This window comes from Pogona vitticeps, chromosome 4, assembly GCF_051106095.1.
Source record: "Pogona vitticeps strain Pit_001003342236 chromosome 4, PviZW2.1, whole genome shotgun sequence".
NCBI lineage: Eukaryota > Metazoa > Chordata > Lepidosauria > Squamata > Agamidae > Pogona > Pogona vitticeps.
Genome location: NC_135786.1, coordinates 6339517 through 6357322, shown reverse-complemented (window position 1 = coordinate 6357322; position 17806 = coordinate 6339517). Strand labels below are relative to the sequence as shown.

Below are 17806 nucleotides of genomic sequence, written 5' to 3'. Positions count from 1 at the left end.
TAGTTACAAGTTTCTTACTAACTGGCACTTGTTGTTTAGTTGTTAAGTCATGTCCGACTCTTCATGACCTCATGGACCAGAGCATGCTAGGCCCTCCTATCTTCCACTGCCTCCCAGAGTTGGGTCAAATTCATGTTGGTCGCTTCAATGACACTGTCCAGCCATCTTGTCCTCTGTCGTCCCCTTCTCCTCTTGCCTTCACACTTTATCCAACATCAGGGTCTTTTCCAGGGAGTTCTTCTCTTCTCGTGAAATGGCCAAAGTATTGGAGCCTCAGCTTCAGGATCTGTCCTTCCAGGGAGCACTCAGGGTTGATTTCCTTCAGAATGGATAGGTTTGTTCTCCTTGCAGTCCAGGAGAGTCTCCTCCAGCACCACAGTTCAAAAGCATCAATTCTTTGGTAGTCCAGCTCTCACTTCCATACATCGCCAGTGGAAAAACCATAGCTGTGGCTATGGAGACCTTTGTCGGCAAGGTGATGTCTCTGCTTTTTAAGATGCTGTCTAGGTTTGTCATTGCTTTCCTCCCAAGAAACAGGTGTCTTTTAATTTCGGGGCTGCTGTCACCACCTGCAGTGATCATGGAGCCCAAGAAAGTAAAATCTGCCACTGCCTCCATATCTTCCCCTTCTATTTGCCAGGAGGTGATGGGACCAGTGGCCATGATCTTAGGGTTTTTTTTTGTTTTTTTGTTTTTGATATTGAGCTTCAGACCATTTTTTGTGCTCTCCTCTTTCACCCTCATTAAGAGGTTCTTTAATTCCTCCTCACTTTCTGTCATCAGCGTGGTATCATCTGCATATCAGAGGTTGTTGACATTTCTTCCAGCAATCTTAAATCCATTTTGGGATTCCTCCAGTCCAGCCTTTCGCATGATGTATTCTGCATATAAGTTAAATAAGCAGGAATACAATATGCAGCCTTGTCGTACTCCTTTCCCAATTTTGGACCAATCAGTGTTTCCATATCCAGTTCTAACTGTTGCTTCCTGTCCCACATATAGATTTCTCAGGAGATAGACAAGGTGGTCAGGCACTCCCATTTCTGTAAGGACTTGCCATAGTTTGCTGTGGTCCACACAAAGACTTTTGTGTAGTCAGTGAAGCAGAAGTAGATCTTTTTCTGGAACTCTTTGGCTTTCTCTATAATCCAGCGCATTTTAACAATTTGGTCTCTAGTTCCTCTGCCTCTTCGAAATCCAGCTTGTACTTCTGGGAGTTCTTGGTCCACAGAGTGCTGAAGCCTACCTTGTAGGATTTGGGGCATAACCTTGCTAGCGTGTGACTGTAACTGGCACTTATAGTCTCAATAACTCACTCTGAGGCATTCGTCATGGAAAGAATAAACATGTATCATCTGTTTACAGATAAACAGCAACTTGACAAGGTCTGCTTTCAGCAGACTTCAACAAACTTTAAAGAGGAGGGAAAATACTGAGCAGAGAGGCGGGGCTCTCTTTGAATTCAGAGGCAAGGAAGGAACAATTGGTTAGTTCTGGATAAATTGACAGTCACCAGAAAATTCCCTCCCAGCCAAACCTACTAAAGACAGCATGCGAGGTTGCTAAAACTCCCAACAGTTATTACCTGCCATCAGGTTGACTCTGGTGTATGGTGACCCTATGAATGTTCTCCAAAAATATTCTCTTACTAACACCCTTGCACAGCTCCTACGAAAAACTCAAGCCTGCGGTTTCCTTTATGGCAGTTCATTCATCTCATAATTAGTCTTCCTCTTTTCTTGCCGGCCTCAACTCTTCTTAATATTATTGGGGGGAGGTTCCCCCCCCCAACGAGTCTTGGTCTTCTCATGGTGTGTCAGAAAGATGTGGAGGGGGGAGGAAATGCACAACTTAATCTGGGTCCCGTGTTGCCAGTTGGATTTAATGGAGGGTCCCAACGGAAAAAAATCAGCCTGTTATGTAATGAGTCATAGAATTGTTTCTTCAGCATAATTTAATCTTCCTTGAACAGCAATTCATAGCTAAGGACTAGAGAGAGGATGAGTTTGCATGGAAAGATATATATTTTCAGGAAAGGTCTGGCCACTTCTGGCTCTCAGCGCTGGCTGCGTTGCAGCTGAATTGGCCAGCTATAAACGAAGCCAAAATAGATCTTCGTGTTCCAGAGTTCCCGACCGCCAGGAATGTAATGCTGAATCCATCCAAAATATTGTCTCTTATTAACAAGCTGTGACGTCTTTCTCCTGCCAATGATCCTGACCTCTGTCATTCGTAGAAGTTTAAATTTCCTCCATTATGAAAATGTGGAACAGAGGATATTTCTGGTGGGAATTCCTGAATTGTCTAAACGGAAAACTCTAAAGGTGGAACTGAAACCAATTCTGGATTGGTTTGAAATTTACACTTCAGCCCCCCCCCTCCAAAGGAGGAGATCAAAAGCAATCAGTTTAATAGCCTGATTGCAATGTTTAATCGGTTGTGTCATCGTTTCTGAGCAAACAAAGGAACGTTGTAGGGAAATATTACGAGCAGAATGCATCCAATATTACCTTCCTCCAAGCACCCCATAATGGCCTTAAGTGCATCGTAGTCATCAGCCTTGCATTCGGCAACATACCTGGTCACCATGGGCGAGCGGAGTTTCCATGGAGGCGAGTAAACAAAACTGCTCAAGTGGGAACAGACTTCTCCGTCTCGCCTCCTACTTAATTTCTCTGCTAGCGATGGAGGAAGGAAAGCCTAAGGATCGTCACTGCCCTCCTATGTCTTTCACTTCTCTTCACAGACAAGTTTGCCACCCCGCTTTGAGATCAGCCCCAAACGGTTCTTCCTAAATTTAGCCTGGGAGAGTTGTATAACCAAGTATATGACAACAGAGAATAACATGTAGATTTGTTGCAGGTAGCCATATGTGGCTGGCCATGAATTATACATCTTGGACTCCCGTCACTGCAAGGGAGAGATTGCAGAGTTGAAGAGTCATTTATGAGCTCAGGGAAGAAGACAACGTGTATGCACAATAGCATAATAGCATACAATAGCATACATATATAGGGCATTTTAAAAATGCTGCTTTTGCAATGTCACAAAGGCTATGAAATTTGAGTCTTTAATTAATTGCTCAAATCTGTAATCTGTTTACATCCATTCTGAAGGTCTTCAGATCCCGCTTGCAGATCTCCTTGTATCACAGCTGTGGTCTCCCTCTGGGGAGATTTCCCTGCACTAATTCTCCATACAGGAGATCCTTTGGAATTCGACCATCAGCCATTCTCACAACATGCCCAAAGCAACGTAGACGTCGCTGTTTCAGCAATGTATACATGCTAAAAATTCCAGCTTGTTCTAGGACTACACTACTTGGAACTTTGTCCTGCCAGGTGATACCAAAAATGCGTCGGAGGCAACGCACATGGAAGGTGTTCAGCTTCCTCTCCTGCCGTGCACAAAGGGTCCAGGACTCACTGCTGGACAGGAGTGTCCTCAGGGCACAGGCTCTATAGATCTGGATCCTGGTATATGCCATCAGCTTCTTATTGAGCCATACTCTCTTTGTGAGTCTAGAGAACATGTTAGCTGCTTTGCCAATGCATTTATCCAGCTTGACATCTAGGGAGAGGGTATCAGAGATCGTTGAGCCAAGGTACACAAAGTCATGAACAACCTCCAGTTCTTGACGCTGTATAATCACAATATTTGATATTATTAAACTTTGAAGTTGGTCTGTGCAACTAAGAGTGGCTTGAATATAAGATCAATACAGGTTTAAGTTTATATAATGACAATTTATGTATGTTAATCATTGGGGTTTATGTAGTCAGAATTATATATCAAATGGATTTGGCCTAAAGATGTTAAGTAGGGGAATATGGTACATGCAGTCAGTATTGTATGTTAGATGGATATATGGAAAATATTCTCCCTGATTATGTGTTTTGTGTTTGTTTTGTATGTCTGTTTGTGTTATTAATAAAACTTGTACCAGTGTGGGAAAAAAAAAGAAGTTACATTGAAATACTATTTTTAAAACGAGGCTTTATTATTCGGGTGTGATTCGACAACCCATCATATCTTGCAGGTCTGGGTAATTTTAGGTGTCCCAGAACAGGGAGGCAGGAGAAGCAAGGGTGAAATCTGAGAATTTTGGGGAAGGTACTTTTTTCTGACTATAAATCTCAGAATCATCTCGTCACTGGGACTAGTAGCGGCCCTGCCTGTGAGGTACTGAGACCTGCGCTTGGAATAATGAAATGAAATAATATTCAAGCTTTGGAAATCTCATATGCAGAAAGAAACCCCATTTTGGAGTTTCATGGACTTTCCAGGACTAGAATCAGCGAAAGAAAAACTCTGAATGGAAAGGGGGTGAAAGGGAGAGGATGCGTGGAGCCGTGCGTGAGTGAGGCCGCGAAGGCACTTCTTGGCTGGTCGCAGCCTGAAGGGTCTGTAATAATTGGATCCTTAAGTAGCAGAGCCACGGATGAGTGAGATGATTTTACTCAAAGTATCTCCGTGATGCCACATGTGCTCAGCTGCAAGATGGAAGGCTACGGGCGGTGACAGCTCCCGCTGAGCTCTGAGACGGCACCGATCGTTTAATAATAACACGGGTAGAAGGGGATCTAAAAAGCCAGAAGGGAAGTTAAGGGAAGGAGCGAGGGCTATCAAGGAAGAAATGGACGGGCTCAGGGGTGGAAAACAGAAAGCAAGTCTTCCACCCATCATCTGGGCAGCAGGCCGTGTGTAGACCGAATCTGGCCCACAAGAGGGACTCAACTGTAGACGTCTTTTGCACAAAGCAGACTCTTAAACGAACCAACCAATTGAAAAATATTTGGCCCAGTTCGCAGACTTTGGGAATGTTACTTTATTATTATTATTATTATTATTATTATTATTATTATTATTATTATTATTATTATTATTATTATTATTATTATTATTATTATTATTATTATTATTGTTGTTGTTGTTGTTGTTGTTGTTGTTGTTGTTGTTGTTGTTGTTGTTGTTGTTGTTGTTGTTGTTGTTGTTGTTGTTGTTGTTGTTGTTGTTGTTGTTGTTGTTATTATAGTCAATCCGATTCCTGGAATGGCTCCAGTCAGACTCAGTCAGATGCTGGCTGGGACATTCTTAGTAAACCACCCTTAACTCATACCACCCAGTTTTTATCCATGAAGGCTTGTAGATCACTTGAAAGTTCTCTCTTTTGCACGCTTTTAGTTTGCTCTTACAAAATTGTTGCCTGGCTATGGGTTTCGGTTTTGTTGTTGGAGTGCGGGAACATTTTACCGGTGTGTGCTTTAGATTCCCAGTCCAGAAAAAAAAAATTTTTTTACACAAAGTAATAACGTGAAATGCAAGAGGGAAAAAATGGTTGATCTGTTTTTGTTCCGCTGGGGGATCCAGACAATGCACCGTTTTCAAATAAATGACTGCTACGCCCTTCCTTTTTTGCATGTGAAATAGGGGTGTTCGACTTGGTTTCCAATAAAAACTTTCCAAGTTTTTTTTTCTTCCAGAATCAACGACTGACATCCTTTTGCTTAGTGTCGCAACTTACGACTAGAGTAGGCCCATTTGAATCGGTGGAACGTCTGTAAGAGTTCACTCACCGAATCCCCACCGATTCAGTGGCCCTTCTGTAATACAACTTACGACATTAAGCAACATCTAAGTTGACTTCAGCCAGGAAGTCAACCTGGATGTGAATTATGTCAAAGGTGATGTAATTGTTTTTAAAGCGTACAAAATGATCACTGGGAAAATAGGTCATTTCCCCCCTATCTTAGCCAAGGTGGTTCAGTGCAGAAGAGTTCGTTCACAGAAGTACTAAGAAGAGACCCATCCCTGATGACATAAAACAAGCTAAACAATCAATTTTGGATAACTTGCAGCAACATTAAATGGGCAAGCTGGTTTGGATGGTATCCCGGACAAACCAGGGAGCTGAGAAACATTAGGTGAGAGATGAAAGCGTATGAGACTGTATAATTCAGGGTCATACATTTTCACTTATCGGTTAATGAGCCAAAAAGCATTGTGTGAGTTACAAACACCAGAAATCTTGATAGGGAGATCTGTAGATCGGGGGGGGGGGGGAGAGATAATATTTCAGTTTAATGATTCCCAACAGCAAGAGAAAGAAAGGTTTAAAATAGATGAAACACGTTCATTTAGGTTTAATTAGTGCACTTTGAATGAGAAATCTAATTAGTTTACCTACTGCCAAGATGTTTGTCTCATCAGCAAAGGATTCGTGCAGAGCCCATTTTAAGAGCATAATTATTTATTCCAGTTCTTCTAGCAGTTAATTTCCCGCAGACCTCTTAATTGTAATCTTGTGGATGTCTGAAACTCTGAAATCAACCAGATGGATAATTCGCCAAATTATCAATCTGTTGAATTTACAGATCATGAAACCTCATGCTGTAAAACATTTGTTAACGGGTAGGATTTTGCTGTGGGCTCCTTTCCTGGTTTTGCCACGATAGCTCATGGCTATCTGATTGGACTTGGTCAAAGACATACAGTCATGCCCCACTTTACGATTACCCCGTATAATGACAAATCCGCTTCACGATGATGTTTTTGCGATCGCAATTGCGATTGCAAAAAGATGGTTTGAATGGGGTTTTCCGCTTTGCGATGATTGGTTCCCTGCTTCAGGAACCAATTTTCGCTTTACGACGATCAAAAACAGCTGATCGTTGGTTTCAAAATGGCCGCTGGCTGAAGAAAATGGCCTCCTGCTGTGCTTAGGGACGGCTTCCTCACTGCACAGGCAGCGAAAATGGAGGATCTTCGCTGGACTATGAGTTTTCAGCCCATTGGAATGCATTGAATGTGTTTCAAAGCATTTCAGTGGGCTTTTTTATTTCGCTTTACGACATTTTCGCTCTACAGCGATTTCGCTGGAACGAATTAGCGGCGTAAAGCGAGGCACCACTGTAGTTCAAAAATTAATAGTATCAGACCTATCTGTGCTTAAGGCCCTTTAAATTCTTTTAGAACTCAGGGTAATGGGACTAGATTGATAACATAGGAATTAATATCAACAATAATAATTGAAAAACTGTATAATGACAACCTGATTTGAGGGCCTGAAATGTTCTCTTTTGTGAGGACAAGAAAATGCTTGGGAAATATGCGATATTTACTCCTTTAAAATTTCTTTATGTTTTAATTTGATTGGATAATCTGTGTTTCTCTTGATAAACAAAAGAAATGATAGTTGTGTCATAATCACTTGTATTAGGGAACCTGTACAGCAACTTGTCAAACAACTGCATTTATTGTTTTTTATTTTATTTATTTAAACTATTTTTTACCTCACCTTTCTCCTAAAAATGGACCCACAGCAGCCTGCATAATTTTTTTTAAAAAAGCACATTAAAGGCTAGAAAACAAGAAGTTATTTGAATACAGTAGGACAACCCCACTCACCCCAATCTGCAGGACCAGTTCCCGCAGTTTCATTTATTTATTTAATTTATTTAACTTAATGCCAAAGGTCTCTGGGTGGCTTACAACAATTAAAATACAATAAAAAGATAAAACAATTAAAATAGATACTCTAAAATGTATCTGCTGTTTAAAAATGTTAAGTTTTTAAAAAAACCTCAGAAATATGTATTTATATGTTTTAGAAGAGGTAATTGTGTTAATCTATGCAAGCAGGACAGGCAAAAACAAATATTTATGTATTCATTCATTCATTCATTCATTCATTCATTTATTTATTTATTTAAAACAGTGCCAGTGAAAATAGAGAATACATACTTTGATGATCTAAACAAGGTGATTTTAAAATTTATTAGGCAAGGGAAGAAAGCCAGAATCAAATTGAAAATGTTGCAAGAGGCTTTGGTGTACCGGATACCAACCATCTGTCCTAATGTGGCTGAAAGAATGGATTAGTCTTAAAAACAAAAGAGTTTTGTATTTATAGCGGCATGATTTACAGTTAGGTTGGCCTGCCTTTTTATGGTATCAGAAAGCTAAAACACACTGGTATTTCCAAAACCACTATACAGTATTAGAAACTCATAATATGGGAAAAATAAAAACGAAAATGTACACAAAAATATCAGGATGGGTTTCACATCATCATCATCATCATCATCATCATCATCATCATCATCATCATCATCATCATCATCATCATCATCATCATAACTCCTATAAGTGATTCCAGCCTTGGATTGTTTTTAATAATAATAATAATAATAATAATAATAATAATAATAATAATAATAATAATAATAATAATAATAATAATTTATTGTCATTGTAAGTATATACATTGTAAGTATATATATATATATACACATTGTAAGTGTGTGTATATATATATATATATATATATATATATATATATATATTATTATTATTATTATTATTATTATTATTATTATTATTATTATTATTATTATTATTATTATTATTATTATTTAAAAAGAAAGAAAGAAGTCCAGTTGCCACAACTCTACTTCCAGATAACCTCACCTGGATGACTGGGAATCTTCACAGATATCGGGGAAGGTGGTGCATAAAATTGTAGTATGTTAGAGAGAACAACAGGAAAATAAGTATGTATTACACAAGGACACATATAACAATACAGATGTTAGAGGAAACATAAAACTGCATGTCAATGCACCACTCTTTTCAGGTGGCAAACTAATAAGGAAAGAGGATCACATCGGGAGGACTTTCATAGGGGAAAAGTGAGCAATCAAGAGCAAATGAAATTGACAAATTTCTCCCTCCCTATTAACACGTTCCATTCCAAGGGCTAAGATGTACAGTAGGACCTCCATCTCTGTGGGATCAGCATCCACTGATTCACTTATCCACAGTTGGAAAATACTGTATTAAAAACAATGAAAGAAAAATCCCAGAAATAATTACAGGGGTAGCTCGACTTACAAAAGTCCCTACTTGCGAACGATTTGAGTTACGAACGGCTCTGTTCTCAAAAAAGTTGCTTCGACTTGTGAACAGAGCCTCAACTTAAGAACCAAAAGAAAAAAAAACCTTTCCTGCCCTTTTTTTTGACCTAAGTTCATCTTAGGTCAAAAGAAGAAGAAAATAAAATTCGCCCCCTAGTGGTAGAGTACGGATTAACCGGCTTTGCATTAGTTCCTATGGGAACTAATGCCTCTACCTATGAACAGCGCCTCGACATACGAACGCAAAACAGCAGATACGGATTAAATGGTTTTTAGTTCATTCCTATGGAAAAGTTTGCCTCAACTTATGAACTTTTCGACATACGAACTTTTCGACATACGAACTTAATTCCAATACGGATTAAGTTCGTAAGTCGAGGTACCACTGTATTTCTAAAGGTGAAGTTACCAGAACAGACCACTAGAGGGGATGAGACACCATGTTTGCTAGAGAAATATATTTCCACAGTGGCATTACCAGAACTGTCCACTAGAGAGGGATATAGATCCTGGTACTATGTTGGCTATTAAAACTGTGTTCACTAGACTAAGCGTTTGATGAAGGCAATCCATAGATGCCTCAATCATGCTTCCATTCTCTCTCTCTCTCTCTCTTCTCCTAACTGCTCCAGGGCCGATCCTACGACCACTACGGGATCTACCACACCAGTCCGACGCTAGGCAGCCTTACCAAGCCGGTGGTGCTGTGGACGCAGCAGGATGTGTGCAAATGGCTCAAGAAACACTGCCCGCACAATTATCTCATCTACGTGGAGGCCTTTTCTCACCATGCCATCACAGGTACCATACCCACCTGGGCTCTCCCAAAGTGAGGCTAGAGAGAAAAAGGTCATCCGTGAGCAATGACTTGACTTGATTAGGGTTTCTCCATGTGTGTGTTTTTACACAGTAGGGCTGGGGGAATGCACCTGGCCAGATGTTAGGTATTTCTTACGTCTTTAACCCAGTCTCCTACTGGAAGTTCAAGGTCATGTATAGGTTCTCCCTCTTCCTCTGGACTAGAGCAGAAGGGAGGCAGTTTTCTAAAGCTCGGGAGCCTTAGAGCAGTGGATCCCAACCTTGGTTTGCCAGATGGTATTGGACTGCAACTCCCAGAAACCTGCTCCACTAGCAGTACCAGCTGGCCAGGAATTCTGGGAGTTCTAGTCTAACAACATCTGGGGACCCAAGGTTAGGAACCACTGCCATAAGGACCTCCTGAGCCACTATGAGCAGACTTAAGTCTTACAATATTCCTGGGTTGCCAAGCTTTTTAAAGCAGTAGATCAAGAGGGGCATGATCTCAGGATACATCATTTCCTAAACGTCTAAATTTAGTGGGGGTGTCTGTGAAATTATCATCTCCCTTCTGGCTCATCTTCACAATACCCATGTAAAATAGGCTTGCTTGGAAGTGCAAATGAGGAGTGTGAATAATCTGGTTCAGATGGTGACCCGCAAAGCTCATTAAGAGACTCAGGTCAGTCAACACTTCTAGGCTTCAGCGTATTTCATAAGGTTGTTGGAAAAGGAGTGGAATGAGACCGAGGCTGTTCTACTTTGGGCACATCCTGAGAAGGCAGGGCTCTCTGGAGAAGACCATCATGCTGAGAAAGTGGGAAAGCAGCAGGAAAAGAGGAAGGTGAAATAGGAGATGGACTAACTCCCAAAGCCACAGGGTTGCATTTGTGAGAGCTGAGCAGCCAGTTGAGGACAAGGACATGTTGGAGAGCGCCCATTCATAGGATCACCGTAAGTTGAAGGCAACTTGACAGGCCGTTAACAACAGCAACAATGGAATGGGAGCCATAGAGAAGGATGATGATGCCAATGTTGCAGGATGGGTGAATCCATCCTGGGTTTTAATCTGAACTTTACAACAGTTACGCAAGGAATGGAACCATATGCCCGTAACAGATTCAACATCCAGAATAGCTCCTCCACAGTTTGAAGTAAAACTAGGAGCAGATTTGATTTTCCGAGATAGTGGAGTTATCGGTTTGGAAAACAACAGATTGGGAATAACCAGTAGCGACTGGCATGAAGTCAAGAGGGAGAATCTATCTCTCCCCTTCTCTCCCCTTCATCCTCACATTAGCTCTACACCACAGTGACTTTCTGTGTTGAAAACCTTGTGGAGGATTTATCTTCTTAGCCTGTTATCTTCTCTGGGTGGAAAAGTATCTCAGTTTGGCTTGGCATGTTTCCACAAATCATGGCATGGAACAGTGGTTCCCAACCTTGGGTCACCCAGATGTTCTTGGACTGCAATTCCCAGAAGCCTTCACCACCAGCTGTGCTGCCTGGGGTTTCTGGGAGTTGCAGTCCTACAACACCTGCATTTACCCAAGATATAGAAAGAGTGTTTGGAAGCCTGGAGCTCTAATACTATCAAAGATCAAGTGGTATGCTTTGGATAGTCTCATCATGTCCTTCCTTGTTTTATTCTTCCCCCATGGATGATCTGCCTTAACTTACACTTTTAACCCAGCTTTTCTCCAAGAGCTTTTATTATTTATTTATTTATTTATTTATTTATTTATTTATTTATTTATTTATTTATTTATTTATTTATTTATTTATTTATTTATTTATTTATTTATTTATTTATTAGAGAATAGATAACACTTGGAAGACCGTCCTGCTGTACAATCCTAAGATATTATGAGTTATTGCGCCCTTTCTTTGCCTCCCCTTATCGCATATATATTATGCGCTACCCTGAACAGCTTCTACTGGATTCATGCATGGATCAAACTAGAATTATCCTTTAAGGTTTAAACTTCTCCCTTTAGAACACTGTTTGCAATGAAATCCTCAAAAAAATTAAAAATAAAAATTATCCAAAAGCATTTGAGCATATGATAAATACTGCTAATAAACACACATGTTAAGAGCAGGTGGCTGAAACCCTGTTGGACGCCGTCTGCCTGCAGAATGGGAGTAATGTCAGCATCCACAACAGAATGCAGTTTGGAGCTGTATTCAGCTTCATTGCCTTCCATGCAAGGCAGAGCTGCACCACAGGATTCCAGCCAGTGCATCCAAAAGGTTTTGTTTGCAATTTATAGAGAATTTCTGTATGAATTGTAATGCAGTTAGAGTATGGAATGGACTTTAGAATGAGGACATAGGTAGACATTGTCTAGAGGGGCGGGGTAGAAATCGAATGAATGAATGAATGAATGAATGAATGAATGAATGAATGAACATACAAACAAACATATCCTGGAAAGTGACTAGACAGAAATATAACTGGCTGGATAGCTCAGTGGTTTAGGTGTCTGGCACAGAGCCAAAGTCTGGGAGTTTGATTCCCCACTGGGCTTTCTGGGAGAAGATCCAGCCTGTGTAACCTTGGGCAAGTTGCAGAGTCCCAGGTTCCCCCAGAAGAAGGGAACGGTCAACCACTTCTGAGAACTCTCTGCCTGGAAAATGCTGAAAAGGGCCGCCAAATGTCAGAATTGACTTGATAGTTATTAGAAATATAAGGACCAGAACTGATACCCAATATGAGTCAGATGGTCATCTATTAGGGAAATTCTACCTGTGGATTCCCTGCATTCTCAGAGGCTGGGTAACCATGGTGGGTCCTTCCAACTATAAAAATACTCTGATTTGAAAAGCCATCCTTCCCTCTGTGTGCCTCCTTTGGTCTCATCCATGTCGTCACACAGCATTAACTTGCCCTGTTAGGCATCTTTGCTGCTCATTACGTACCTGGCCCAAGCGTTTCAACGTGCCAACCTTTTCTGTGGTTGCTGGGCTGTCTAAAAATAGTAGATCCAGCGGTCTTGATCTCGGGGACAAATGGATCTTTGCAGGGCGGACAAAGAGCGAAGGGAGGAGATTGATATCTTAAAAGTTTTGGGGACCCACTCCTGTCTGAGACGAGAGAAAGTAGCCAAGAATCAATGTTGACGGGTGTGTTTGTCTGGTGTGGCCTGGGTGGAAGATGGGAAAGGAAAGAAGAATGAGGAAAATGTCTGATTTACACACACACACACACACACACACACACTTACTTCATGGGAGGGAACATGTTGTAGAGAAAGCAGAGATGCAGAAAGAGATGAGAAATGGATCCGAGGGGGTTAGATTTTCATGAGTGTGTGTTTTTCCCATGGTCACAAAAGCTGAAATCCACTGCCTTCTCTGCCCCGAAGGCGAGGATAAAATACTAATGGAATAGCTTATTCAAGTGCTTCTTTGGGAAATAAAGGATACATTAACCATTATGCCCACGAGAGGTTGTAAAATCCATCTTCTAAAAGCTCCTGGATGGAGAGAGAGGGAGGACAACAACCAGTTAATATCCTCCAGTGAAGACGTACCAATCTGTGCACGCACAGGGAAGCTTTAAAAACGAAATACGACCTGATCCAGGAGGCAAGTGGGTGAAATTGAAAAACATGGCCCCCAGAAACGGCTGTCCTTAAAACTGCTGGATTTTGCACAACCAGTTCTGTGCTGTTGTGTTTTGTGACTGTACTCTCAGAGGGTCGCTTTTCCTTCTGGTAATATCACTCTTTTTTGCGCCAGAATTCTGTTCTGTAGCTTTGCTCAGTGGCTACAGGCAGAAAGGCTGTCTCTAATTTGAGAGCTTCTTTTGTGGTTATGGAGTTTGTGCAGACTTTCACACAACCCAGAACAGAAAAAGGCAGTCTGCCTTGGCTGGTGATACCGTCTCTGTTGCCACCAGTATGGCAATGGAACCAGTCACCATGAGGGGTGATGAGTGCTCCTCCAACACTGGAGGCATTCAAGAGAAAATTGGACAACACTCTTGTCAGATCTGCTTTGGTTTGGATTCCTGCACTGAGCTGGGGGTTGGGCTTGATGGCCTTAGAGGGCCTTTCCAACTTCATTATTCTATGGTTTTATGGTTCTAAGCTATTGACCATTATTTCGTTAAATTATCACCCTACCTATGGCCGGAGGGGACATGCAAAAGCTATATAAAGGAATGCCCATTGTCTGTCTGTCTGTCCATCTATCTATTTTTCTATTTACCTATTGCATTTATATCCAACACCCCCTTGCCTCATGTCTATGGGTTGGTTTCCAAAGTGAAAATATCGATGATCAGGGAAAATAACCAAGCATATGTTTGCAGCCACCCCCACAGGTGTTTTTTTCTTAGCTGACATCAGAAAAAAACTGCCACTGTTAAAGGACCACTCAGTAAAAAGATTTGGTATAGCAGGGCTGAGAAATATTTAGTGACATGCTGTTTTATTCTTTGGACTCCAAATCCCAGAATCCTTCAAAGATTCCCCAGACAGAATTCCAGAATTTCCAGCCCATGAACACACACCTGCAGACACCTTCATTTCACTCGCCTGGACAAGGCAGAGGTCTTCTTCTCGGCCTTTTACTAAGCCTTCATTTCCTGCTGCAATGCATCCTGGGGGTGGTAGTCTCATTGCCTGTTTTGCTCTTTAATGGGCAGCCATGGGCAGGGGCTATATAGGGCTCAGGGCTTTGGTGCAGGAGGACGGGGTTGGCCATTTCCCTTTTACTCCTGTCCCAAGAAAAGCGCCCCCCCAGCCAATTTTACCTATACCTCAGGTGAAGGAGCAGCAGTTGCTTTGCATGTAGAAGCTCCCAGGTTCAGTCCCCAGCATCGCCTGTTGCCAGAGCCAACCCTACCATTAGATAGTGTGGAGCAGCTGGTTTGGAATGTTATGAATGATCAAAAAATGGTTAGCAATTTAAATCTGAGTAGTCTAGAGGAGGGGGTAAAAATCCAATAAATAAATAAATCTATTGTTCAATTATTTAAAAAAAACTTTATGAATACGGGATATTGTGCTTCTGTACTCACCATACAAAAAGCCAGAAAATGGCCCGAATATTGCTGCACAATATTGTGCCCGCGTTGACAGCAGGAAAAAGAAGGCCAAGCTTTACACAGGAAAGGGTGTTGATGACATCCACATCCACATCAGCAGTCAAGATGATCTACAGGATCCCGTCTTGTGCTCCCTACCATTCACAAAGGGACACCATGCAAGGGAAATATCCCAGAAGCTGGCTCCTTTCTTCATCAGTCAACCACTTCTTACCCAAACACAGCAACGGTCAGGGCTGTTTTTTCAACAAGTGCGCCTGGCCGTGAGCGCAAGAGGGCACCAAGAAAGACTTGCCCATTCATTCACTCTGTGAGGGAGGAACGGGGCTTGTGAGAATGTTTGGCCTCCAAGTGCCAGCATGACCCAACCGGTTTAAAGTCAAGAGAGAAAGGCTGGTTTCCTTGACGTCTTCCTCCATTGTCCTTGGGTTTCTCTCTTTGGCAGGTCGGGCGCTCTTACGGCTGAACGCAGAGAAGCTGCAGCGCATGGGGATCATCCATGAGTCTCAGCGGCAGGAAGTCCTCCAGCAGGTGCTGCAGCTTCAGGTGCGGGAAGAAGTCCGCAACTTACAGCTCCTCAGCCAAGGTAGGGCCGGAGGAAGGCGGGTGGCCTCTGAGGGGCTTCTCCTCGCTGCCTGTAGCCGTGTCTGTCGGCACTCACTTTTAACACCCTCTGCCAAACACACAGCAGGAAGGTGGAGGGAATTGTGTGGGGCACAGTGACATGGCCAGTGGGGCCAGCCTAGATGGAACAATGATGTTTTGAATTTCTACCCGTTGTATCATTGCTCAGGGTGGACTTCTCTAGTAGGAGAGAGAAAGGAGTGAGGTTCAAACCTTCTAGCCTGAGAAAGTATACCAGGCAGAGCATGGAAAAGTTAATTTTGGGAACTGAATTTCCAGAATATCCTCCCAATGAGCAACTGTCTGTCTGTCTGTCTGTCTGTCTGTCTGTCTGTCTGTCTGTCTACATCTGTACATCTGTCTGTTATATTTCTATATTATGTTTCTCTCAGAATTAGGACACTGCATTGCTACTTAGATGTCCTTTTACAATTTTGAGAAAACAGCAAAAAAAAAAAAAAAACCCAAGCCACATTTCCTTTTATATAGTTCTAAAAATCTAAACGTATTTCTTCTTTATATTTGAGGTACAATTCTGAAATAAATATCCATTTGAAGTACAGGTAAAATATACAGACAACAACGACTTTTCCAAAATTTTGCTCTCCCCTCCATCACCACTCTATGTAAACCACCATTAACACCAGTGATGCCAGTTGGGAGTATTTTGACTGGGATCATCCCGAAAAGTAATTTTTCCAAGTGTTGGTAATAGGTAGTTTGGGGATGAAGTTTTGAGTTGTTCTGTTTTAGTAACTTTAAGAGGCAAAAGGGAAAATGGTTTTAATGGGGTGTTGTATTATGCCTAAGGGAAATCTGTCTTCCCTTGAGTCCTTCATTCCTCTCCTCCACTCTCTCTCTCTCTCTCTCTCTCTCTCTCTCTCTCTTCCCCCATCCTTGGGTTCTTCTTTTCCACTAACCTGCCTCTCAAGCTCTTCCCCATTTCACTGCCTTCCCCGAATTTTTTTTCTGCCCCTCTCCAAAGGTTAGCACTTCCCTGTTTCTGTGTCTCACGTGCTCCATCCTTCCTCACCATCATCCTTCGTCCCATACCTGAGACGGCTCTTGTCCGCATCCCGTTTCCCCGTCTTCTCCATCACATTGCCTTTCCAGACGTGCGGCTCCTGAAGCAAGATTGGGTTCGGAAACCTCTGTGCCTCTATGCTTGTTGTGGGCCATTTCCAGAGGCTGGGGAAGAGTGGGGTGAGGGTATAAACACACCCTAAACCTTGAGCGATGATCCTTGAAAAGCCCCATTTCCTCCCTCCGCCGCCTTCCTGATTTAAAAAGGTCCATGGGGTCTATGAGAACCCGTGTGGTCTGGTTGATAGGGTGTTGGACTAGGTCTCAGGAGATCTGAGTTCAAATCCCTTCTTGGCTATGGACACTCACTGGAAGGTGGCAATAATAAACCATTCCTGGGTCGTCTCACGTACTCCAAAATCCTAATCGTTCTGCTATAAGGTAGGAGCAGCTTGATTGCACGTCACAACAACGTCAGCCTTGAGCAGTGGTTCCGAGTCTTGGGTGCCCAGATGTTCTTGGACAACAACTCCCAGAAATCCTAGCCTGCACAGCAAGGGGTGAAGGTCTCTGGGAGTTTTGGTCCAAGAGCATTTGGGGACCCAAAGCTGGGAACTACAAATCTGAAGAATTGCGAGCAGGGGGGAACAAAGTTTCACTATGGATTCAGCACCCACCATACTATGGATCTGTTTTCAGTCCACAGAAGATGTTTTCAAAACCTGATTTGAACTCGGGTCTCTTTCAGTTACGAAAGTCACCCAACCTGAGCCCAAAGAAGAGGGGAAGAAGGATGATGAAAGGATACCCATGCCCCTTAGAGCAGTGGTCTCCAACCTTGGGCCTCCAGATGTTCTTGGACTGCAACTCCCAGAAGCCTTCACTCCCACCTCTGCTGGCCAGGATTTCTGGGAATTGAAGTCCAAGAACATCTGGAGGCCCAAGGTTGGAGACCACTGCCTTAGAGGATCAAGGAATCCGTAGAAAGCAAAATGGAGGGGAGAAATGCAATATTAGGGAGCATGTATTCAGCTCTCTTCTGCCACAAGGAGAAAGTCTTTCTCTCTCCAAAAGTATTCCAAGTGTTTCTGGACCCATCTGAGCTTTGGCCAAAGATCTATATTTACAAAGCAATTGTTGCAGCATTTTGAACTCCCTCATTCATTCCTCCAGCTGTGCAGCAGAATTTTAGGGATTTACAGAGCAGAATAGCTTCAAGCTCCTCAGAGCATTCCGCCTCTTTTTCTCTCTCTCTCATTAACTGGCACTTACAGTCTCAGTAGTTCACTCTGAGACATTAATAGGAGAAAGGCAAAAAGGCTTCATTAATTATAGTTGAACAGATCAAACAGCAAACTGACAAACATGACTCCTTTCAGCAACAGACTTC

The 17806-nt window shown here is 42.3% G+C and overlaps 1 protein-coding gene and 1 long non-coding RNA gene across 4 annotated transcripts in view; one reads left to right on the top strand and one right to left on the bottom strand.

Annotated features, from left to right (window-relative positions):
* The window catches only part of LOC144588699 (uncharacterized), a 186905-nt gene that overhangs the window by 34392 nt on the left and 134707 nt on the right, over positions 1–17806 (bottom strand). The window lies entirely within an intron of this gene.
* SAMD10 (sterile alpha motif domain containing 10) overlaps positions 1–17806 on the top strand; it is a 67837-nt gene that overhangs the window by 44730 nt on the left and 5301 nt on the right. For all 3 annotated transcript variants that reach the window (XM_072996710.2, XM_072996709.2, XM_078391990.1), the window contains exons 3-4: positions 9548–9716; positions 15215–15355. In XM_072996710.2, the coding sequence (XP_072852811.2) occupies positions 9548–9716; positions 15215–15355 (310 nt within the window). The remainder of the gene's footprint in view (positions 1–9547; positions 9717–15214; positions 15356–17806) is intronic.